Consider the following 27,062-nt stretch of genomic DNA (forward strand, 5'->3'; position numbering starts at 1 on the left):
AAACTAGTCTGGGTAGTGGCCCTTCCCTTAATGCATAACATTAGACATATCCGCAAGGAGATGTGTTTTGCATTATAGGAGATACTCAGACAGGAGTATTGGTAGCTTGCTCCACCTTTGCAACGAGTTGCCCTGGTGTGTACCACCTTACTTCAGTCCTGAAGATACTTTCAGGCGCAAACTTTGTTTGCTCACACTTGGATAAAGGATTAAACTAAATTTATTATATTCTAACCAAGTGAAAAATAAACTTTCAACATCATGGAACAAGGTAAGACTATCACAGCAGCCATTTACTGTGAACAATTAGAGCGACTACATCAAGCATTGTTAATCAAACGTCCTGCGCTTGTCAATCGAAAAGAGGTAATTTTGCAGCCAGATAATGCAAAACCACATTCTGCAAGAATGACTCAAGAAAAAATTAGGCAGTTAGGATGGGAACTTCTACCACATCCTCCATATTCGCTGGATATTGCCCCTAGTGACGATCACTTATTCAGTTCCTTAGAACACAGCATTAGAAATAAAACCTTCCATTTGCAAGATGATGTCCACAGGAGTTTGATATCAATTTTTGCCTCCAAAGAAAAAACTTTTTTCAAAAAAGGAATTCTAAACTTAGTAGATCATTGGAATAACGTTATAATTAACGATGCCGATTATAGAATTGAATAATGTTAATTTGTTCTTTAATAAAATTTATATTAAAAATGTAGTTCAAAAAATAGATTACTTTCTGGTCTTCCTTATATATATATATATATATAGGTCAATGACTTCACATTAATTGCCTTAGAATCCAATAATGCAATGCATTATGGGAAGATCACTACCCAGACTGGTTTTGACCTTTTTTGAGGCCTCATCAGTGGGACCCAGAAGTGATACCAGGACTGAAGTAATGAAGTCATGTTTCCATATACAAGTAGTCTAAAGGTGTCGCATCTTATTACTAAAATACTCTGGATTAGAGAAAGATGTTTGAAAGTTTTTTTCACTTGGTTATAATATAAATTAAAGATGCCAAGAAATTATATTCTTGGTTTAATACTTTATCCAAATGTAAGCAAATAAAAATTTGCATGTCAAGCAACATCACAAATGAGCTACTTGTATATACATATACATATAGAGGGTAATAACTTCACATAAATTGCTTCAGTATCCCATAATGCAATGCCCAGTAGCCCAGTCATGATATTACTTCATGAGCAAATTTTTATTTGCTTACTCTTAGATAAAGGATGGTGTTGTACCACCTTACCCCAGTCCTGAAGATCCTTTCAGGTGCAAACTTCGTTTGCTCACACTTGGATAAAGGATTAAACTAAATTTATAATAAACTCCTTATCGATGTTAGTCAGTGTGTTCTTCAACAGCAGCATAACCTGATGGAACGTTTTGCCACCTTTGCAATATACCCTTTAAACTTCAATTTCATGTCCATAATCACTCCCCAATTCCTGGACTAATCAATTTTCTGCAGGAAGTGTACACATAGTTTGTGTACACTTCTTCCCAAGGTGCAACACCTTACACTGTAAGTTTAACATGGCCAAGTGTAAGGTGATGCACTTTGGGAAGAAGTGTACACAAACTATGTGTATGGTAACTATTTTGCTTGTACAACAGTTGGAAAATTATACATCTAAAGTACGTGATTTCATGTGTTGGTGGTGAATTCGTGCATCGCCTTATTCCTTTCTCCCCTTCAACTTGAATTGAATCTTCTTGGCACATTGCCAACGAGGTTCTTGTATCTATGGTTCAGACAGTACTTATCTTATTTGTCTATGGAGTACTCAGCAGTGAGTGTTTTCTATTTCCTGGATTTCTCTCATATTGATTGACAGTAAAGCTTTGAGCAATTCAAGACCTACATGGATATAAGACCTTCATCTTGATGAAAATTTCTTGTAATAAATAATTTAACTATTATTTTGATTGAGAGAATGAAATTTAGGTAACATTTACTTTTTTTATATTTCTATATAATAGTTCTATAATGTAACAGAAAGTTCTGTTACGAATGTAACAGAACTTTCTGTTACATTTGCTTCTGATGGAAGATGTGCTTATATAGCATGTGATATGAAATTGCTTTTTTTCCTTTCTTTTTTTTACATGTACAGCATTCTGTATCGATGATTTAAAGTGACATGTGCTTTAAAATCATTCTCTGTATTTTTTTTATTTTGATTTTCAGAAGGCAATTCATGTTTTGAGCATTTAATAACTGCTTACAGTTTTAACCTAATGATATAAAATGATTAACATCCATATTACATATTTATATAATCTCATGCATATATGTATGAATCTGTTATAATATATTAAATGAGTAATATCAGGAATGCTTGATTTTACTGATCAGTGTAACATGTAAGCATAGTAGAAGAAAAAAATAGCAATACTTAAAGAATGATAAAACAATTTACCTGTCCTACAATAGGTTTGTGACATGCAGCACAATGGCCCTTTGCAGTTGTGGTTACTCCTTGTTTGCTCATATCAGAATGAAGAGTTCCCAACATTGAATCCAGCTGATTACTATGTGTGGCACTTGGAGTAGGAGATCGTGTAGTTTTATGGGGCTTGGCATATGCAACATCCACACTGCTGTCTGACTGAGGAGGTGCAGTGTTTAACTTGAAAGAAATTCAATGAAGTGTAAGTTATTTGCATATGTATTAAAATGCATATGTAAGCAATATGTATTTTAATAAAATGACAAGTGTTTTCACTGACAACACATTCAAGGTAGAAAAAAAAATTTACAATTATTCTTACTGAGAAGTATAAAAACCTACACTGGTAAAATTAGGATTCCAAAAAACTTTATAAAAATACAATTAAAAAATGTCTTTCAATTCATTTGCAATAAACATTCCTGTACCAAACAGAAATGGACATTTTTTGATCATATCTCACAATATGAAAGCTGATATAATCAATAATTTTATTGATTATTTCAATGAAATAATCAATAATCAAAAAAATGATTATTACCGGTGATCTTCCTAGTGGGTAAAGAAATTCAAAAAACTTTGATTGAAACAATGTTCACAAACATTATGGGATTCAAATCTGTAGTAGACAGAGAATGAAACAAAAAAAATCTCAGAATCACAGAAAGGTGATTTTTATAAAAATAAAGAGCCAAAAGGCTTCACTTCGACGATGCAAAATTATATAAATTAAATGGATATTAAATCCAACTTCATTTCAAAGCCAAATACAGAAACTATAAAAGTTTCTGTGCTGAATATAGTTAGAAACTAGAAAGGTTTCAGTGAAGTTTCACAAGAGAGCTTACGGGAATACACTCGCTGCCAAAGGCGAGTTCTATATGTATTGGAATCTTCCATAAAATCAAGAAAACTAGCTAGCAAGTTTATTGCAAATTCCAAATACCATCAAAATCTGATCAGTTAGTGAGCCTGCATTATATGCACACAGATAGACAAATCAACAAAGGAATGACACAAATTAAAAGATATCTATAAATAACATTAACCTATTCATAAATTATCTTTTTCTCTATTTTTGCATTATTACTATTATGTGACATCTCCAAGGAGTCATTGTGAAAGGGCACTCTATTTCACTCTGCTACTCGCATCTCACCTACTACTTAACCGTCCAAAACTAATCATCTTAATTCTCCAACAACTATACACAATGAAAACTACCACCTCCAAGTATTTTTTGTCTGTAAATTGCAAGTGTTCTCAAGGCCAATTTGCCTGTATGTGAGATGAAAAACCTGAGTTTCCAGGTGAAAAACCCTACTACCTCTGTTTGAGATTGGCTCGCCTTCAACTGAAAAAGCTCACATAAAGATTCTTCTTGTCATGATGAGAATCTAAGTGAACTTTACCAATTGAAGGGTAAAATGTCCCATTATTCTTCCAATTAATCTAACACTATATTTTGTTGCTTTCTCTTGTATAAATATTGCCTAATAAACAAACAGGCGAGTGAAAACATACTGTCAGAAAACTCAACTCGAACAGGAAGGCAGGATGCCTTACTGAACATTATAATAAAAAAGCAGCAACGAATGACAAAATTAGTTAGTGCCAAACCACTGAACTAAAACTGTAAACATTAGATATTTAAAAATTCTTTGAGTTTTCCTGATAGAGATATCACTCTATAACACTGTACATCTCTCACAAATTAAATTAACTTTGCCTTAAAGACAAAAGCACAACCAAACAATAAATTTATATATTCATGTAAGCCAACCTCAGTAAAAGCAAAAATAGTGTTGTGTCTGAAAGAGTGCCGATTCACTTTTAATGAGTCATCCTATTTCCAACCCAACATAAGGCAACGTTAAAAACCATGGATATGGACATGCTTATGCCTCCAGAAGAAAATGTGCATCTTGGTAATTCAGAACTATGTCTAACCATTTTTTAGTAGATATTAAGTGAATTTTGAGAAACCCATAACTTAAATAGATAATGTTTGTGGATTATTTAACAAAAGAAAATTATGTATAAATGCTGAAAGATGTATATAAGATGATATATGTATTGAGCCATGTCAAAAACAGTTCGGAGTTGCAGTGACCAATCGGCCGCTGCTATGTGCATGACGTAGTAGCCAAGAGAGGGTGCTCACATTAACTATATAGGTTTCGGCACGTAATTCAATCGCTCTCTTATTTTTCTGTTCCTGGTTCCTGATCCAAGTGCTGGATAGCTGTGAAGCTTGCCGCCGTACCCAGCAACACTCTCCCGTTGCTGTGCGTGCCGTGCCGACCGTAGCCACAACTGAGGAATGCGGCCAGAGTTCCAGAAAAGAGCTGTTGGCTAGTCATGCCAACGTATAAATTAGCAAAGAGGTGATCTTTTTGAAAAGGATAGAAGTATGTTGCAGACACCATAAGAAATATACGGTGAGGAAACCTGGAAGTCTAATTAAGGAAATCCCAACAACTACCAGAAAAGCAAGAATGGTAAGGTGCAAATTTTCGTATTATAACTGAATAATAACCAAAGAGGGTATAGGAACCAGAGGGTTAAGGAGCTCCATATAGTCAACTTCCATTTTGTATCTAAAGAACTGTTTTCTTTTGGAACATTTCTGTCTATGTCTAAAGAGCAAGTGACACCCTAAGCTTAAGCTGAGCTGGGAACCAAGATTTTGAACTGTTTATGTTGGAAGAAACATTTATATCATTGTGTTAAACTTAAATTTGAATATTAACTGAATTTTTTTGGGGGGGGGGGATAAAGCCCGAGCATAAGAGAGAATATATTGGCCCACGTGAGATTTGCAAGACGAAGTACGTCTGATATGCTCCATATTAGGATTGTAGAATGTATCTATGTATATGTGTATATGTGTTATTCCTATATATGGGAACTGAGCAACTCTGTAAGAATTAACCGAGCCTGAACGTAGTTACACAAAGAAGAGTATGAGATTGCTAGTATAAGATTTTAGAGTAAACCTTTTGGATATATTAACTTAAAAGGGGGGGGGGGGGAGTTCAGGCTCTTTAGAATTGGAATTTCTAACTAAAGTGTATATGCGTATTTGTCTAAATAAATGTATTTCTTTAATTCAAACCTCATGAGTCTGTCATTGTTCTGAGAATTCAGTTACCACTTGTTAAATTTCGGACCATGCATAAGTAATAGGGGAATCCATTAGAAACTAAGATAGGGAGACCATGACTATAAACCACTTGATCCCTATATTGTTTTTCATTAGTTTTAAATTGTGTGTCAGAATTCAGTTGCCGGCTGGCGCAGTTGACTACAAAGAAAATAAATTTGTCGGCAACAGAATAGCTGAGAATAAGTAAGACAAGTAAATAATATAACTAATAATAACAGGGCTAGTACAAAGACGTAACAATCGCATCATCAACAGGAAAAAAGCGGTGCAAATAAAATTAGAAATATCATATTGACATACTTGGTGTAACGAAGAAAATGATGCAACAGCTAAGATACTTTTAAATAATAACATGTTGTAACAGAGCAACAATAATGACAAAGAAAAGGAAGGAACTAAACAATGAAAAATTTCTTGAATGGCATGAAGTTTCAAGCAAAATAATATGGTCAAATTTCAAAATTGCTCAATAAGCTATATTTTTATCAATGGTAATCCAGAAGTGCATAGCTGCCTCTTACTACATGAAGATGATTGTAATAAACTCATTTAGGATAACTAACTAACTACCAAAAAGATCCCACTAAATGCCTGCCTGGTTAGCCGAGTGGTTAGCATATCTGCTCTCCAGCCAAAAGGTTGCGGGTTCGAATCCCACCATGGGCATGGATGTTCGTTATTGTCTGTGAAAATACTAGTTGTGAAGGGTCAGTAGACAGCATTGGTTCAGATAATGTGATTAGTAGATGAGGTTGAGTGGTGGAGACAGAGAGTTGTAGAATAGCTGCCCTCCCTCGATAAGCCTTGAACTCCCTGGAGGTGTCAAATAATAATAATAAATAACCATAGGAAAGCTGCTGTATAACTGAGAGGAGACCTCCACATAGCCTTTAAAGGAATGCGTTAAATAAGGCCCCCGTTGTTTTTGCCAGGGAACCAGGGCAAACAGCAAAAAGTCAGCTACTGGAACAAATCTGAAAACAAACCCCAATGTAAGAAACCTCAATGGCAAAGAAATGGAGCTAGTTGAGGAATTAGATAATTACCAGATTGTCATAATAGGGGTGACTGAAACAAAAAAGATCAAAACTGGTGAGATCTTTTGGAGCAATAAATACAAAATGTTATATTCAGGCAATGATAATCAAGGAAAAGAAGGAGTAGCCATAGTATTCAACACTAAATACGAGGTTAATCTTCTTGAATCGCAGGCAGGCTCAAGTAGAGGGTTGTGGGCAAATATCAGAATTTGGGAACTGTACAATGAGACTTATTTGTGCCTATGGTCCCACAGAAGATTCTACTAAGTTGAGGAATTCTTTGAGTCTTTAGCAAAAGCAACTGACACAATGAAAAAGGAAAAGTTGGTGTCCTTGTTGGGGATCTAAATAGCAGAGTAAGAAATGATTGTCAGACATACAAAAATATTTTGGGAAAATTTGGAAAAGAGCAAAGCTAATAAAAATGGAAAATACCTGTTGGATTAATGCCCAGGACATGGACTGGTTATTACTAACACCATGTTCCAACATAAAAATGTGCACAAATTCACATGGAGAGAAGAGGCAAAGAATAAGAAAAGTCTCATTGACTATGTTATTGTTGATAGTGATATTTTCTCCCTGGTGCAGGGCACCAGAGTGTACAGAGGATTTGAAATTGGAAGTGATCACTATTTCGTCTTCAGCAGGATAAATTGAATTTCATATTGAAAAGAATGACATGTAAGAAAGCGAATAAAAGTTGAGCAGCTCTCAGATGTGAACTGTAGACTAAAATACACAAAGATTATTGAAGAAAAAATGAAACAGTTTGAGAACAGGAATCAAACCTTGGAGATTCAGTGACAAACTCTGAAGAAAACATTGATTGATTCTGCTAGAAAGGCATGTGGTGAGGTTGTCTGCAAGGATAAAAAAATCAGAACTCCCTGGTGGACACAGGAAGTTAAAGAGGCAGTGAAGGAAAAGAAGAAAGCATATCAAAAGTTCCTGTCAAATAAGTCAGCTTGTGCTCTTAGAGAATATAGAGACAAATGCAAGAATGCTAAACACTGTGTAAAACTAGCTAAACAAAAGTCATGGGAGGACTTTGGCAAGAATATAGAAAATAAATATCAAGAAGGTGGCAAAATGTTCTGGAGGTTGTTGAAGAAGCTTAGGAATGGAGGAAAGAGTGCTGTAAAAGGAGTTAGAGATGATAAAGGTGACATGAAAACCGGAGAAAAAGATATCCTTGAAGTATGGAGTGATTACTTTGAAAAACTGCTAAATGAAACAAGCAGTGATGATAGCACAGTGGTAAAAAACACTGACCAGGCATGCAGTCAGGAATACATATCCATACTTGAAGTAGAAAAAGCCATCAAAGACTTGAAATGTGGAAAGGCAGCAGGAGTAGATGATATTCGACCAGAAATGCTGAAGTATGGTGATATAAAAGTCTACAGTGGCTGCACTGCATAGTTCAGAAAGCCTGGACAGAGGGACGAATTCCCAATAATTGGAGTAGAGCCCTCATAGTACCAATATATATTAAAAGGGAAATAAAACTGAATGTGAGAATTACAGAGGTATTTCCCTACTGAGTATTCCTGACAAGATCTATGCAAGTATACTTGAGAAACGGTTGAGAAGAATTGTGGAAGAAAAGCTTGGTGAAGAACAAGCTGGATTCAGGCCAAATAGAAGCTGACAGGATCAGATCTTCACTTTACGACAAATAGTCGAGAAAGCATGGGAATATAACAAAGATCTGTATTTAAGTTTTGTCGATTTGGAAAAGGCATATGACCAGGTGCCAAGAGAGAAGCTATTCAATACGCTGCAGTTATATGGTGTCAATGGGGCATTATATATCAAGCAATACTTAGTCTTTATTTGAGTTGTAAGTCAGCAGTTAGAATTGAAGGAAGTACAGGAAGATGGTTTAATGTTAAATCTGGTGTGAGACAAGGATGTACATTATCCCCTCTGTTATTCATTATCTATATGGATCACATTATGAAGGAAAGTGGTATTAAACATGATATCAAAATTGGAGATGTTAATGTCAGTCTTTGCCTTATGCAGATGATGTTATACTTCTAAATAAATCTGCTACAAGTCTGCAAGATTCTGTGACTAAATTGAATAGCTGTTATAACAGATATGGTATGAAGGTCAGCAATAAAAAGACAAAGACAATGAAAATAACCAGAATCATGGAAAATGTCAATTGTTTTGTGAATGGAGAACCTGTGGAACAAGTAAAACATACTTATGCACGATTTTCACTGAAGATGGTAAATTAAACATAGAAATAGTCAACAGAATCAGCAAAGCTGGTATGGTGGGAAGTCAAAGAATAAATTCATATGGAATAAGAGAGAAATTAGTCAGAACACTAAATTAGCTGTATACAAGACAGTATTCAAACCAGTTTTAACTTCTGGATCTGAGAGCTGGGTCAGAAGTAAAACACTTGACCAAAGACTAGAGACCGCAGATATGAGAGTCCTGAGAAAAATTAGAGGCGTGAACAGATGGCATCAATGGCAATATCATATTAAATATGATGATATTAGGAAAGAACCTGACATTGTCAGCATCCAGGAAGGCGTTAGCAGAGCTAATCTCAGGTGGTATGGTCACTTAAACAGAATGGGCGAGGAAAGATTAGCAAAACAAGTGTTCTCTGCCAGGTTGGCAGCAAAACGATCCAGAGGAAGATCAAGATATAGGTGGATTGATGCAGTACGAAGTGCTTTAGACAATAGAAATATAAGATCTGATAATGTTGGAGTCTTGACAAGTAACAGACTGATTTGGAGGAAAATTGTAGATAGGAAGTTACTAATAATGTATTTTTTTTTCATGTAGTACTATCATATCCTGTACACATCTTGAGGGTACATGGTAGGAATTTGATGATGATGAGGATTATGTTATCTGCTAACACCTTTTATTCCTCAAAGGGAATAAAAGATGTTAGCAGACCATTTAGCCCTAAAACTTATGAAAATTAGTTGACAGCTAGCCTCCATTCTTAACCACTCACAGAGTAGTTAGCCCAAGACTATTATCTTAACGGAACTGTGTTTCACTCAGGATTTCTCCATGAGTGCAGGTCACAAAGATGCTTCCAATGATCTCTCTTCCATGTTATACCCATATATTTCACTAACAGATCTTCCCATCTTGTAGGTGGTCTTCCTTGTTTTCTGTTTATTCTTGGTTGCCAGGTGAGTATTCTATATGTCCATCTCTTATCCCTGAGTCTGGCAATGTGACCTGCCCATCTCATCTTGATTTCGTATACTGCAGTTACATCTTTTATGTCTGATCTCTTTCTTAGTTCCGTGTTTGTAAAATGTTCCATTTTGCTGATGTTACAAATTCTACATTCTATTGCACGCTGAGTAATTCTGAGTCTCTTCTTTTCTTGTCGTGTTCCATGTTTCTGATCCATATATGAGTGATGGAAGAATGTCACTATCAAATAGATTTGCCTTCGCAGAGATGTCAAGATTTGAATCAGTAAGTGTTTTTTTCTCTTGTCTGTTGAATGATAGCCATGCAGCTTTCTTTCTTTTTGCTAGTTCTTCAGATAAATCAGTATTCATTTTTATTGTTTGTCTTAAGTAATTGTAGGAGTCGACTTGTTCTATAGGGATGTTATTAATACAAAGGTGACTATCACTTGTGTAGATGTTTTTAATCCATTTTGTTTTTTCTAGATTCATTTCTAAGCCTATATTACTGCTGTTTGTGTATATTTTTTCACCCATTTCTTCTAGGTCTTTTAAGTTGTGGGATATCAGTAGTAGATCATCAGCAAACATAAGGATTTGTAGTTTTTCACCAACTATGCTTATTCCTGTGTTTAGGTCTATTTATTTCAAAATGTATTCTAAAGTGCTGGTAAATAAATTTGGGGAGATCACATCACCTGGGGCTTTTCATTTATATGCTTCAGCACTCGACACTCCTACACTGTTCTTTTATGTGCCTACCAGGACACGATTCTGCCATTGTTGTCCCCCAGGCATTTCCACTTCATAATAACATCAATTACATTTGATTCGTCCGTGCGGTTAACGGCTGTGCACTTCACAACCATATGCCTGGGGAAGGAGTGTCCTAGGTTCGATTCCCGTCAGAGAAATGAGGAGCTTAAGGATCTTCCTCAGCCATAGCCAAGTTAGCCAGTCTCGGGCATGGACAGTAGGGCTTTTCCCCAGTTTATCATGGGGTTTTTCATCCTGCAAAGCAGGCAAACCGGCCTTGAGAACTCAACACCACCACGGACATAGGATACACTGGGGCATAGAGCTGACCACCTTATCCTGTGAACGGTTTGATGATTAATAAACCCTCAACTCCGCAAGGCAAGAGAGAGGAAAAGGAAAATGAGATGAGAATGAGAAATCACCTTGGCAGACCTCTCTCTTTATATCTATATTTATAGGTTGATCAAATAAAGTTATTTTTGTGGTCTGATTTTTATTAATTTCTTTTATCATGTGGATGTAAGTAGGGTCCACATTTACTTCCAGCAAGGTACTGATGACTGCATTGTGTTCTATGGTATCAAATGCTTTTTTAAAATCAATAAAGAGGAAACATAGAGGGATTCGGTATTCTCATTTTTATGTTAGTTGTGAAATGACCTGGACATGATCTATTGTGGAGAAGCTTCTTCTGAATCCTGCCTGCTCTCTACTGGAGTTGTCTTCGAGTGTGTTTTGGATTCTATTCAGTATTACCCTGTTCATGATTTTATATATGTGAGAGAGTAGACAGATTGGACGATAATTTTTAATGTCCTCCTTGTTCCCTTTTTTGAACAGAAGTATGGTTTTGATGTTATGTAATGGAAATCTCTGGAAAGATTCCAGAGATTTCCATTTCTCTGGAATCTTTCTTTCTTTGAAGTACCACATGAATCTGGCAGCCAACGCTTTGTAAATAATTGGTCCACCTTATTGGATTTCTTCAGCTTTAACATGATCAAGTCCTGAGGCTTTACCTTTACTCATTTTCTTAAGGGCATGTTCTATTTCTTCTGGAAGTAGATCTGGTATATTGCTTGGTTTTGGAATGATAGGTTCTGAAACTTGGCACTTAGTTGTACAGAGATCATTATAAAATTCTGCACAATTTCTTCTATCCTTTTTCTATTAATATGTTTTTCTCCATTATGATCCTGTAAAGCAGATGGAATTGACTGTTTAAAATTTAAGTCTTTCTCTATTTTTTTCAGGCTGGTTTTTGCCTGCACTGCTTCTCTTAGTTTTTGTATCCTGAAAGCTTTGTAGTCTTCTGGAATTCTTTTCCTTAGTAACTTACAGATAATTTTGTATTCTAGAAAATTTTTTTCAGATTTCTTCACTTCTTTTCTCTTTTTCAGTAGTTCTATAGTTTGAGGTGAGAGTCGTTCTCTTTTCTTTTGTTTCACAGGAATTTCTGATTTTTTCTTGCACTCATTGAATTCATTAAAAAATTCAATATAGTCATCATTTATGTAACAGTTCGTAATAGTCCATACGGTCTCTATGTACTTCCTGAACTTGTGGTAGTCTATTTGTTTGGGTAGTCTTTTATGGTTTGATGTCATCCTGATATGTTGTTCTTTTTTGTGGTCTATTCTTATAATGGCTCTGAGGAGTCTGTGGTCAGAATCTATGTTAAAGTATGTTTCGCCTATTGTACTAATATTTTGTACGAGGACCAAGACTATGAGAGAATTTAATTGGCACCTGGGGAGTAGAGCATGGTAGGCCACTTCCGCTACTTCCTGGTCCCTAACACTATACATCATTGTCCGATACAGCGCATATGTCTGTGCAGTTAGCTATGCACTTCGCAACCATATGCCTGGGGAAGGAGTGTCCTATGCCTGGGGTTTATTCCACCTGAAAAGCAGGCAAACCCAGCCTCATGAACACATGCTTTGACAGACATGGGATACTGCTGGGAATAAGGAGAAACCAACCTATTCCACGGGATTATCAGTATCGGAAACATACATGGTAAAATGTGTAGGCCTGCTTGAAAGCGTAACATATGATGACAGTGCAAGTCCTGCCATTGATTTTCTGGGAGGAGAAGAAAAAAAAAACACTTGCACATATAAGAGATTAACTATAGATGTGGTTCAAGAAAGACATAGAAGCTCCTCTAAAAGATCGTAATTGAAAAACAATAAAATAAATGGCATTTTTATTGGAGAGATCTAAACAGCAAAGCAGGAAACAAATATCAGATATATAGAAATTTTTTTTTTGCCTCAAGTTTAAAGCCACTGCATTTGCAATACTTCAATGAAGACTGTTTTTTTTTTTTTTTTTTTTTTTTTTTTTTTTTTTTTTTTTGATTTGAATCTCTTGTTAATTCAACTATTAATTTTGAATCCATTCTTATTAAAATCCTCATTCCATTTTGATGTCTTATCATCAAATTCCTGACATATACCCTCAAGGGGTGTACAGGATATGATAGTACTACATGAAAAATTGACATCATTACTAACTTCCTATCAACAATTTTCCTCAAAATCAGTCTGTTACTTGTCAAGACTCCAACATTATAAGATCTTATATATCTATCGTCCAAGGAACTTTGTACCGTATCAATCCACCTATATCTTGGTCTTCCTCTGAGTCATTTACCTGCCAACCTGGCAGAGAAAACTTGTTTTGTTAATCTTTACTTGCCCATTCTGTTTAAGTGACCATACCACCTGAGATTAGCTCTTCTAACGCATTCCTGGATGCTGACAATATGTCAAGTTGTTTCCTAATATCCTTGTTTTTAATATGATATTGCCATTGATGCCATAAGTGTTCCGACTAATTTCTCTCATATTCCATATGAATTTATTCAACTGACTTCCATACCATACCAGCTTTGTTGATTCTGTTGTCATCTTCACCAAAAATCGTGCCTAAGTAGCTGAAATGTTTTACTTGTTCCACAGGTTCCCCGTTCACAACACAGTTGACATTTTCAACGACTCTACCTATTTTCATTGTCTTTGTCTTTTTATTGCTGACCTTCATACCATATCTATTACAACAGCAATTGAATTTAGTCAGAGAATCTTGCAGACTTGTAGCGGATTTATTTAGAAGTATAACATCATCCGCATAAAGCAAAGAGCTGACATTAACATCTCCAATTCTGATATCCTGTTTAATACCACTTTCATTCATAATGTGATCCATATAGATAATAAATAACAGAGGGGATAATGTACATCCTTATCTCACACCAGATTTAAAATTAAACCATCTTCCTGTACTTCCTTCAATTCTAACTGCTAGCTTAAAACTCAAATAAAGACTAAGTATTGCTTGATATAATGCCCCATTGACACCATATAATGTAGTGCATTGAATAGCTTCTCTCTTGGCACCTTGTCATATGCCTTTTCCAGATTGACAAAACTTAAATGCAGATCTTTGTTATATTCCCATGCTTTCTCAACTATTTGTCGTAAAGTAAAGAACTAATTCTGACAGCCTCTATTTGGCCTGAATTCAGCTTGTTCTTCACCAAGCTTTTCTTTCACAATTCTTTCAACCATTTATCCAGTATACTGGCATACATCTTGCCCAGAATACTCAGTAGGGAAATACCTCTGTAATTCTCACATTCAGTTTTATTTCCCTCTTTATATATGGGTACTATTAGAGTTCTACTCCAATCATCATAATGAATTTGTCCCTCTGTCCAGGCCTTCTGAACTATGCAGTGCAGCCACTGTAAGACTCTTATACCACCATACTTCGGCATTTCTGGTCGAATATCATCTACTCCTGCTGCCTCTCCACATTTCAAGCCATTGATGGCTTTTTCTACTTCAAGTATGGATATGTATTCCTCACTGCGTGCCTGTTGAGTGTTTTTTTACCAGTGTGCTATCACTGCTTATTTCATTTAGCAATTTTTCGAAGTAATTACTCCATACTTCAAGAATATCTTTTTCTCCCGTTTTCATATCATCTTTCTCATCTCTAACTCCTTTTACAGCACTCTTTCCTCCATTTCTAAACTTCTTCAACAACCTCTAGAATATCTTACCACCTTCTTGATATTATTTAAATGAAGGGGATATTAAATCCCACATTGTTTTAAAACCGAATAAGACACTCAAAGATTGGAATCAGAGCGTTTCATGCCGAATATAGTATAATAAACTATAAAAGTATCGGTGACTACTAGCGTGAGCTAATGCAAGTAGTCCAAGTATGTAGTACAAACTCGGGCAACTCACAGCAAAGGTGGTAAAGTTCTGATCGCTATTCTTGGTATTTTCCATAATGTAAAACACATTTCCTTGGAAATGTATGCTGTTATTACATTATGGTGGGAGGTCACTACCCAGACCGGTTTCAGCCTTTATTGAGGCTTCATCAGTGAGTAGCTGGATCAAATTAATACCAAAGCATATAGAGAAAAAAAATTATATACTCTGCTATACGAGCTGTCAAAAAGGTGCTGAAACCGGTCTAGGTAGTGACCTCCCACCATAATGTAATAACAGCATACATTTCCTAGGAAATGTGTTTTTCATTATGGAAAATACCAAGAATAGCAATCAGAACTTTACCATCTTTGCTGCGAGTTGCCCGAGTTTGTACTATGTACTTGGACTACTTGCATTAGCTCACGGTAGTAGTAGTCGCCGATACTTTTATAGTTTATTATACTATATTCGGCATGAAACTCTCTGATTCCGATCTTTGAGTTTCTCATTTGGTTTTAAAACAATGTGGGATTTAATATCCCCTTAATTTAAATAATGTTTATATCGCCGAAATGAAGCCTATTGGTTTTTTATATTTAAGTACCTTCTTGATATTTATTTTCTATGTTCTTGCCAAAGTCCTCCCATGACTTTTGTTTAGCTAGTTTTACAGTATTTAGCTTTCTTACATTTGTCTCTGTATTCTCTAAGAGCACAAGCTTATTTATTTGCCAGGAACTTTTGATATGCTTTCTTCTTTTCCTTCACTGCCTCTTTTACTTCCTGTGTCCACCATGGAGTTCTGATTTTGCTATCCCTGCACACAACCTCACCACAACATGCCTCTCTGGGTGAATCAATCAGGATTTTCTTCAAGGTTTGCCACTGAATCTCCAAGGTTTGGTTCCTGTTCTCAAACTCTTTCATTTTTTCTTCGATAATCTTTGTGTATTTTAGTCTACAGTTCACATCTGAGAGCTGCTCAACTTTTATTCGCTTTCTTACATGTCATTCTTTTCAATATGAAATTCAATTTTATCCTGCTCAAGACGAAATAGTGATCACTTCCAATTTCAAATCCTCTGTACACTCTGGTGTCCTGCACCAGGGAGAAAACATCACTATCAACAATAACATAGTCAATGAGACTTTTCTTATTCTTTGCCTCTTCTCTCCATGTGAATTTGTGCACATTTTTATGTTGGGACATGGTGTTAGTAATAACCAGTCCATGTCCTGAGCAGAAATCCAACAGGTATTTGCCATTATTATTAGCTTTGCTCTTATCTCCAAATTTTCCCAAAATATTTTGTATGTCTGACAATCACTTCCTACTCTGCTAATTAGATCCCCAACAAGGACCAACTTTTCCTTTTTCATTGTGTCAGTAGCTTTCTCTAGAGCCTCAAAAAATTCCTTCACTTCTACCTTAGTAGAGCCTTGTGTGGGATCATAGGCACAAATAAGTCTCATTGTCCAGTTCCCCATTCTGGTATTTGCCCACATCACTCTACTTGAGAATGGCTGCCATTCAAGAAGATTAACCTTGTATTTAGTGTTGAATACTATGGCTACCCCTTATTTTCCTTGATTGTTATTGCCTGAATATAACATTTTGTATTTATTGCTCAGAAAGATCTTACCGATTTTTGTCTTTTTTGTTTCAGTCACGCCTATTATGTCGATCTGGTACTTATCTAATTCCTCAGCTAGCTCTATTTCTTTGCCATTCAGGCTTCTTATGTTGATAGTACCGATCTTTAGCTCTAGTGATGTTGAGTTGGGGTGTGCTTTCCGACTGATGTCTTCTTTAGCAATCATTTATACGTTGTGACTAACATTCTTCTCATGTTAGTCTTGTTGAAAAATGTGCATTAATCTTTTCTTTCTATTTTTTTTTTTTTTAATTCTATCAAACTTTATTTTGTTAACCATTTTTAATAATGTTCTTTTTTTTAAAAAAAAAATGGAATTCTACATGCAGAAATGTAGTCAGAAAATTAAAAAAAAAAAAAAAAATAGGGATAGTCACAATGGAAAACATGACGCTGAAGATATGGACTAGACATTCTAACACCATGTTACAAAATGAAGGTGTGTAAATTCATGTTAAGAGAATCCAAATGAAAAATCTAACACTGGTGTTCAAAACCTAAGGATGATCATTATTTCTGAAGATTACAGCTGCAAATTCAGATGAATCAGTTTGTGGCAATCTATATAACTGACAATTTCAAGGAGAAAATGAATACATATTCAATTTTTTTTTTTTTTAATCATGTGCAAAAGTGTCATGTGGTAGCACAGAACGGGATAAATAGTAATTCTCGTGGAAAGGCTTAGACGTTGGTTATGCATTTTCACTATATTATTTCAGGAAATTACAACGTACTAGGATATACATTAAAATAAATTTTAATATATTTCTTTATTTCGGCAACGTCACGCTGCCATTTTCAAGAACTTATGTACAAGATACGTGCACGTAGGCACAGCACAAACAATAAATGAGTAAGAAGAATAAAGCTATTAATTCTCCTAAAGTCCTGATGGTGCCCTCTAGCGAGCGATGTTGGTATTCTTGGGCGATTGGGCTGGAGGTCTTCTGATGTAAGTTTCAGTCAGAAGACCTCCAGCCCAATCGCCCAAAAATACCAACATCGCTCGCTAGAGGGCACCATCAGGACTTTAGGAGAATTAATAGCTTCATTCTTCTTACTCATTTATTGTTTGTGCTGTGCCTGCGTGCACGTATCTTGTACATAAGTTCTTGAAAATGGTAGCGTGACGTTGCCGAAATATAGAAATATATTAAAATTTATTTTAATGTATATCCTAGTACGTTGTAATTTCCTGAAATAATATAGTGAAAAAGAACAGGATAAAAGGCAAAAGGCTGCTGCACTAAGTGAATTGTGTTTCAAGGAAGCTCTTTTCATGAAGGAATAAAGTTGCAAACTTGGATGTCTTGTAAGTCTCAAAGACATCACTAGATGATTTCATGTTGGGAAGGATTACTGGAAAGTTGATTACATGTTCTTGTTATAATCAGAAGTCTGTCTTCAATGCCCCATGGTAAAGGGAGGGCAACCTCTTAGCTAATATCTGGAACACATTCCAATGGTTTGAAATGCTGCCCAGATCATGGATACAACAGTATGTGAGACTGCCAGAGAGTTTGCAATCTCACATAGTGTTGTATCCAGGATCTGGGCAGCATTTCAAACCAATGGAATATATTCCAGGCATTAGCTAAGAGGTTGCTCTCTCTCTCTCTCTCTCTCTCTCTACCATGGAGCATGAAGAGAGACTTTTGATTATAACAAGAAAATGTAATCAACGCACCACGGCATGTTAGCTTGCAAGTCTGCTGTATTTAAGGACAGGTACACAAATATCTCGACAAACTGTGATGACAAGATGTTTGCAACAAGTTGGCCTATACACCTGAAGGCCTGTAAGTCTGCATCCCTTTATCCACAGCTCATTGAAGAACTCCTTTTCTGTGGTGTTGTATTCGTAAAAATTGGACAAGACACCAATGGGCTAATGTACACTTTACAGATAAGAGTCATTTTAGTCTTTCCTCTGATTCTAGATGACACTTGATCTGGCACGAAAGTGATACTGCTTACCTTTTGTGAGAATGTTCTTGAAACGAACAGATATGGCAGTGCTGGGGTCATGGTGTGGGAAGGCATTATATTTAATAGATGCACTGAGCTACAAGTGCTGGAAAAAAAAAGTTGATCAATACTGCAACAAAGTTCTTCAACATCATGTTTGATTGATTGATGGTGCTGCAGGCAAAGAATTAATTTTTAAGGGTAACAATGGCACACAAGCAGTGGAGATACTTCTAAAGATCAAAGATATTAATCGAATCAAGTGGCGAGCATGCTCCTCATACCTCAAACCCCCCCCCAGAACATGTTTGGGATGCAATAGGTGGATGTGTAATAAGTTGCTATTTATAGGCCTGTTTGGTTGCTGCACCTTTGTAATTATTATTAATAATTACAAAGTTATTATTAATTTTATATATATTGCTTTCTTATTCCCACTATTCCTTCTTACTATTGCGTACTTAGTTTATCTACCTTTCGCACTACGAGTTTTATGCCTATGGATACTAGAAAATTTATTTGATAAGACTGTGCAACCAGTATTTTCTAATTGGCATAAAACTCAGTAATACGGCCGGTTGACTTCTCTCTCTCTCTCTCTCTCTCTCTCTCTAACAGAAATTCCTTCATTAAAACTTTACACAAACAGTCGTGGTCTATTTGCACTTAACTATATGCTTCGGCTATCTCACTTGGTTTCCCGCTCTTAAGTTTGCTTTTATTTTGGAACAGTGCATTGTAAAATAAACAATCAGGCGGCACTCTATTGACATATAATTAAAACACATTTATTTACAATAAAAACAAAGTATATTAAATAAGCAATAGGGAGGTTACTCTCTCTCTCTCTCTACCTATCCTTATACTTTTGGTATAAAGAAATAAACTTTCCCTTTTCAATAGATGACTATACAAAATAATTACTCTGTTACTTCTCTGCTAAAAAAATTAAATTGCCAAGACTAATTTACTCATAAAGAGATTAGCTAGCTATGGCTAGTTATCTTACAATTTATATTCCAGCCAATCAACAAATCAGAGGACTCTTTTATGGATATTTCTTATCGGTCCATCTGTGACATATCTCTTAGATTACAAAAGAATGTACATAAAAAGATGGGATACACTTACAGAGGCTCTTTGTCACTACACCTTCCAAAAGTCCTGCAACGAAGTCTCTATGGTTTTTCTTTCATCTGAGGCCTTAGGTTTCCGTCTGGAGAGTCTTGTTTCAGAGAGCGTTACGTCCAAATATCAGCGGGTCTTGGACTGCAATCTTCCCAATACTCAAAAGCTCAGACAAGAAGTTTCAGCATACAGGCTTGAAGATCACTCTGCGGCTTTTGACTTCGGTTGACTTCCCACAGCACTAGGACATCCAACTCGGCATCAGCTGTTCTCCCATTTTTTTCTGGTTCTGCTTCTCCTCTGACTGCCTGTGGTTCTCTTCGGTAACAGCGCTTCACCTCTCCTCTTGGTAAGTAGGCTTGCCTCTCTTCTTTATAACTGCACCTCGCTTCTCCTTTCTTTGGTAACTGGACCTTGGCTCTTCTCTGTTAGCTACTGGATCTGGACTCTCCTCTGTCGGCAACTGGATCTGGACACTCCTCTCGATGTTTGGCTCAGTCCCATTTTATTTTCGCCTTCTCGGGACCTTGCACAAAGGGTTGTAAATCCCAAAGAAATAGGCAGTTCTTGATCTTTTTGATAAGGCCGACCCGTTCTTTTTTCTCCTCCATGCACCCTTCTTTTCCTCGTCTTGTCGGGCAGCGGAAACTTCTCTGAAACTAGCGGATCTCTTTGATACTAACTTTAAAGGTGTTCATGTGCAGAGCTCACAAACAATTTTCTCACACACTTAATCGTAAACAACTTTCTTGTGCTCTTATACATAGCTATTATACAAAGTTACGATGGCAAAGCATTGCCTTTGTTTTTGACATTCTAGAAACTTTAGTTAAAACGGTAAATACAATCAATTCCCATAGGGTTATTTACATTAATATTTAACATTAAAATACATAGAGACAAACGGTTATTTTTGTAACAGTTCTCATGAGACTTGACCTCTGTAAAAATTGATGTAAAGCGCTTTGATATTTTTAAGCTACATCAAGTTTTAGAGATGCATTCCTGCTCAAAAACCCCCTCCAGGAAACAAACAATGCTTTATCCTTGCTCTGAAGGAATGTCGGCCAGTTTGCCTCAAAAACTCCTGAATCACTTGGTGCTAAGCATGGTATGACATTGCATGAGCTGCATCACAGTTTGTGGTTGACATATTACATACTGAAATGTCTCTCTTCTCAGTTTTCCATAATCACTCTACATAAATTCCTTAAATGCATCCTTAGGAAATTTATAACTTTTGCGAAGACATATTGCAATTTCATTTGTACAAAATTTATAATACATTTCTTGTGTAATATAATTTATTAGTATCATCATCGGCTCGACAGCCCCTACGTGGGCCCTGGCCTTCTGAAACCTCTGCCAGCCTTCCTTGTTCAATACCAAACTCCACCAATTTTTAACTCCTAAAACCTTAATATCTTGCTTCATTCCATCTTCCCATCTTAATTTAGATCTCCCAATTTTTCTTTTTCCTTCTGGCTTAGCATTAAACATCTTCGTACCTATTCTATTACTATCCCTGCATATAGTGTGTCCAGCCCAACTTAATCTATTTATTTTTATGTACTTAATAATGTCTCGCTCATTAAATAATCTGTATAGTTCATAGTTATATCTTTTCCTCCACATACCATTCTCTAGTACTACTCCAAAAATATATCTGCGAACTCTTCTTTCAAACAGACCTAGCAATTTTTCATCTGCCACTGATAATAGCCAGTTTTCAGAGGCATAAGTTAACACTGGTTTTATAAGTACTTCATACATAATCTTTGTTTTTCTTGAGATTAGATGTGACTTTAGGTGTTTCTTAAGTCTACAAAAACATCTAATTGCAGAAAGAATATATATCTGAATCTTGGTACTGATATCATTTTTACAATTAACTTCTGATCCTAAGTATATAAAACTGTGTACAATTTCAAATTTATAGGAACCAATTTCAATTTGAGAAGGATTATTTATCTCAAATCTTTCTAGTTACTGGCATATACTTTGTTTCTTCTTGGTTAATCTGCAAATTCACCTTCTTTGCTGCCTTTTCTAAACTGATAAAGTTTCTTCCATTGCTTTTTATGTCCTTCCTATAATATCGATATCATCTGCATATGCCATAATTTGTACTGACTTGTAGAAAATAGTTCCCCTTGTATTAATGCCAGCATCTCTGAAAATCTTTTCAAGTACTATATCAAACAGTAAGCAAGCTAAGCCATACCCTTGTCGAACACCATTTTTTATATATACTGGATCAGACGACATGTTCTGAATTTTGATCTGACAAGTATTTCTCATTGTAGACTTAACTAAAGCAATACGTTTTCGTGGAATCTGTAGTTCCTCTATTCCAATAAATAAGTTAGATCTATCTATGCTACTGTTAGATCCTGAATGAAGGAATCTTGCAAAGAAATCATTCATTCAGAATCTAACATACTAAACTACACAGACAAATAGAAATACCTGCACATCAGCTGAAATTAAAGTGAAACATCTTCACATATGTATAAAATCGCATTAATTTTATATACCATGTATTTAATCTATTGTGATCATATTAAGATCAAATTAGAGAATGTCTTAAAAGGGGAATAATTTAACTTATTTTAAGCCTCATTTAAGCTGTATAGAATGACTGTGAGTCACCAGATAGATATTAAGTAACAATTCATAGAAGGAATACTACTACACGTGTCCAGCGTAACACCGGAGGCAGTAGCTTATGCGGAAGATACGTCGACGCAAATTCCGTGAATACAAGAGTATAACAGCAAAGGGAAGAGCAAGGATGAACCCAAGGGGAGAAAAGATATGTCATGTGCAAAAGGAACTCTAAAAAAGGGGGCGCTCGATCGAAGAATGTAAGGCGATGAGCACCATATCAGCTCTCTCTTATCTATTTGTTTTCCTGGTTCGGAAGTTAGCCGGTGGTTCGAGTGAGGGGGATGAAGCGTCAGTGCTATGATGTCGGACGGAGAGTTTTCCTGAAAATGCTGTAGGATTCCACGCAGAGCTGAAAGTGAAATTTCGAGCCTAGCAGAATCGAGCCCTCGCAGAAAAGTCCCATCGAAAGGAATAGAGATGTTTCCTGAGACGCGAAAATCAAGTCTGTGATCGGCAGTAATTATGAAGATAGGGTATCCCCTACGCTGGCGTAAGGACAGCCAATAAACAAGAGGTAACCAGACCTACATGTGGTGCTGAAAGACATCAGGAAAAAGTTCAGTAAAGAAGAATTACTCTATTTTGTGTTAAGAATCGCTTAGAAGAGAGAAAATTATTTGTGAATGTAAATTATGAACATTATTCTAAAGAACTTTGTGAAAAGACACTAATTAGATAGTTAAAACTCCTTTTGGAATAAGAAGGATTGTTTGTAAGAAGTCTTTTGTATTGTATGTGATTGAATTAACATAATTGGAATAGGATTGTAGATTTATAGTAACAGAGTAACATTAGAATGTTTGTTATGTCATCTTATGAATAGCTTGCAGAAGGGAATTTTAGCTTAACATGCCTTTAGCAATCTATCCCATTTTCCAGCTACTGTGTTTTACGTTTTATAACCTTTGATTTAATTTAGAGTATGTTAATCTCTTAACTCGAGTTTCCTTATTAATATTGATAAAAATTGAATGTATGAATTTCTTTAGTGTATTTTGCTTTGATATTCCAATGAACATGTTTTATTTACCTAAATAAACATCCATGGAAACTGGGCAAAAGTGTGGTTAGTAAGGATTAGAGCTGGGTTCTTTACTTTTAGAGTGGTGAATGAGTGGAATGGACTGCCAGAGTCTGTGGTGGATGCTGTGACAGTGAATGAGTTAAGGCGAGGTATGATAGATACTGTATGAATGTCGAATAGTTGTGATGAACATGATTTGGGGCCGCTCTCGAAGAGTCTAAGGACTCCCTGGAGTTGCCCGTAATAATAATAATAATAAACCTGAGTCATGCCTGACTATGATTCCGATTTACCACTTCTAAAAATAGAACCTATTTTGGCAGGAAGGAATTAGAAAGTGTATATAATTATAGATTTAGGTCACAACTGCAGTCTGAATCTATACAGCCATATTAAAGTAAGATATTGTGTACGAACACCTCAGAATCTAGTATTGTCTCCCTGAGTAAGAATCTTTTCTGCTATAGGATACTGGCTGGCGCAGCATAATATAAATTTGCTAGTATCCGAAGAGGAAACAATCCTAGTATTGTTATACCCTGATAAGCTTAGAATATCATGATTCTACTCATCATTGTATAACAGAGTATAAACTATATACAATGCTTACTGAAAATACTTGTTATCTGGGTAATAGTAATGTGTACTTTAAATACCAAGTGTATTAACAAGAAAAAGAAAGGAAGAAATTGTAAAATATCTAAAGGAAAGGTGATGTACTAGTGTAAAAAGAAAAAAACGTGTTTACTTTAAGAAATGGAAAGAATATTTAAGAAGATATGCTAACGTTGTATTGATAGTAATGCTTAAATTTTGGTCAAATTGTTTTTCATTTTAAAAAACAACAAAAAAAAAAAGGAAAACAATCAAGAAAATTCTATGCTTACGTATACTCCAAGAGAAGAAAGGGGGAAAGCAAACCGTTAACCCATACTGTCCCATGCTAGCGAGAGCGAGAGAATCGAACGGCGTGACGTCACAAGCATGTTCGCACCTTGGGTGAACAGCCAAGTTTACGGTAGCGGCCGATAGGAGAGTGGTATAAAAGGGTTAGAATCCCCCCCCCTCGCAGTCTTTTGGTCTTCTGGTCTTAGTCCTTGTGTTCCTGAGTTGTGCTCCTGAGATCCTCATGGATGTCCCGGGTTCTTACCTCGTGGGCGGCCGCGTATCTAGGTGCCAATTCCATTGCTAGCATGTGGAAGGAACGGTTGTCGGCAAAGATTCTGATTCCAAACTTCCACCACATTGTAGCAGGCTATATAGCATGAAGTGCCCGAGAAAGTTCATACCTGGAGTGCTAAGAAATTAGAGTTCCATAAAGAAGATTGTGTTGGCATATCATCAATTGGAGGGAAAGAAAACAAAGCATATAGATAAGTAAAATTTTGTTCTCTGATTTGTGTGTGAAAGCAGAATCTAAGAATTGTAAAAGAATCAATTAGCAAAGAACTCTAAGAATAGTTAAAATTAAGGACTGTAGGAAAGTGATTAATTTGATCTAAAGAAAGTATTAAATGAATAGGCACTGTATGGTTGAAATTGTTAAACTTGTCCAAGAATATTATAATAGAAATTTGATCATTGGAGTGAATGCTTTTAAAATTGTTAATTCAAAAAACTAGTAGTGTATAAAGGATATATTGTATGGAATAATTAAGGTTAAATGAATGGTGCCTGTATGATCCTTTGTGACCAAGAATGTACGATTATCCCATAGCATGTGTATGAATTAAGAGCTTAATCTCACATAGAATTATTGTAACAAAGAACCCAGAGAAAATTATTATGAGGACATTAGGACAAAGAGAAACCAGTGTGTGGAATATTATGAGTAATCTGATGAAATGTGTATTAGATTAATATCTGTTTATAAGAGGATTAATAAGATTGTGTCTAGAATGAGGATATAAAATTAGGGATTGTTTAATTAAGGTTCATAGTGTTAAATAGTTGTATCAGGAGAGATATATAGGCTTATTGAAACTTAGTGTGAATTTCATTGGAGTGACTTAATACTGTTAGACTTGATTTAATTCTTGATTTAACCCTTTATTGGATTATTATTTATTATTATTATTATTCAGGCCTCCATGGAGTCAAAAGACTCATCGTGGAAGGTCCTTCCTAAGAACATAAAGTCTGTCAAGCTCATCGAGGGGGGAAAAACTTTCTTTGTGTAAATAGTATTGTATGTCTTATGTTAAATAAATGTTTGCTATTCTTTAACTAAATCCTGTGTCTGTATGGAATTTAATGCACCACCTGTGAAATAATACGAATCTAAGTGGGGAACTCATTCAGTGTAAATTTTCGGTCACGACTGCAATTATTTGTGATACTTTGGCGAAGCTCTCTACCAACCTCTTGATTAATATTTCAATTAATCTAAGGGTCCTAAGTGGTGCAGCAAAAAAATAAATATTCTTAGGCTTAATGAGATGTTGGTTAGGAAGAATCGTCCACATAGGTTTTGGCTCGACCATCGAGCCATTCTTTTGTGAACCAGAGATATCACATGTCACATGTAAGAGATCCCTTTGAGGTTAAATAACTAATATATATATATATATATATATATGGAAGAAGGGGACATAACAGTATATTAGGCCCGATATCTGAAGAAGTAGATTATCGATTGAAAGATAGAATAGGAAGATATAAATCAGTAAAATATAGAGAAAGCAACGACATAACACTATCATATGTGGTTCTAAGAAAGCCTATAAAAAGTTCCTGGCAAATAAGTCAGCTTATGCTCTTAGAGAATACAGAGCCAAATGTCAGAAAGATAAACACTGTATAAGACTAGCTAAACAAAAGTCATGGAAAGACTTTGGTAAGAACATAGAAAATAAATATCAAGAAGGTGGAAAGATATTCTGGTGGTTGTTGAAAAAGCCCAGAAATGGAGGAAAAAGTGCTGTAAAATGAATTAGAGATGATAAAGATGACATGAAAACTGAAGAAAAAAATATTATTATTATTAGACACCTCCAGGAAGTCCAACACTCATTATGGGATGGCACCTAATCTACAACTCTCCATCTCCACCAATTAATCTCATCCACCAACCATATCATCCATATCACCTACACGAATGGCATCTAATGTCCACCACCACCACTAGTATTTTTTTTTTTAAACAGGCAATCACAAACATCCATGCCCACAGCAGGATTCGAACCTACAGCCTTTTGGCTACAGAGTAGATATGCTAACCATTCAGCCAACCAGAGGAGCTGGCCAAGTGGTTAGCGATATATCCTTGATGTATGGAGTAATTACTTCGAAAAATTGCTAAAAGAATTGTTAGCGACAGCACAGTGTAAAAAACATTGGCCGGGCAAGCAATCAGGAATACATATCCATACTTGAAGTAGAAAAAGCCATCAAAAGCCTGAAATGTGTAAAGGCAGCTGGAACAGATGATATTCGACCAGAAATGCTCAAGTATGGAGGTATAAAAGTCTTACAGTGGCTGCACTGCATAATTCAAAAGCCTGGACAGAGTGAAAATTTCCAGATGAATCAAGCTAGATTCAGGCCAAATAGAGGCTGTCAGGATCAGATTTTCACTTTAAAACAAATAGTTGAGATATCATGAGAACATAACAAAGATATGTATTTGAGTTTTGTAGATCGGAAAAAGGCATATGACAAGATGCCAACAAGAAGCTATAGAAAATGCTACAGTTGTATGGTGTCAATGGGGCATTATATCAAGCAATACTTAGTCTTTATTT

At 35.8% G+C, this 27,062-nt stretch overlaps 1 protein-coding gene across 6 annotated transcripts in view; it reads right to left on the reverse strand.

Moving 5' to 3' along the window:
- The window catches only part of LOC150107833 (paxillin-like), a 344,681-nt gene that overhangs the window by 79,438 nt on the left and 238,181 nt on the right, over window positions 1–27,062 (reverse strand). For all 6 annotated transcript variants that reach the window (XM_090392082.1, XM_090392081.1, XM_090392080.1 and 3 more), the window contains exon 6: window positions 2,442–2,651. In XM_090392082.1, the coding sequence (XP_090248208.1) occupies window positions 2,442–2,651 (210 nt within the window). The remainder of the gene's footprint in view (window positions 1–2,441; window positions 2,652–27,062) is intronic.

Source organism: Typopeltis vanoorti, chromosome 4 (assembly GCF_054136105.1).
Source record: "Typopeltis vanoorti isolate ZY-2024b chromosome 4, IOZ_Tvanoo_1.0, whole genome shotgun sequence".
Lineage (NCBI taxonomy): Eukaryota > Metazoa > Arthropoda > Arachnida > Uropygi > Thelyphonidae > Typopeltis > Typopeltis vanoorti.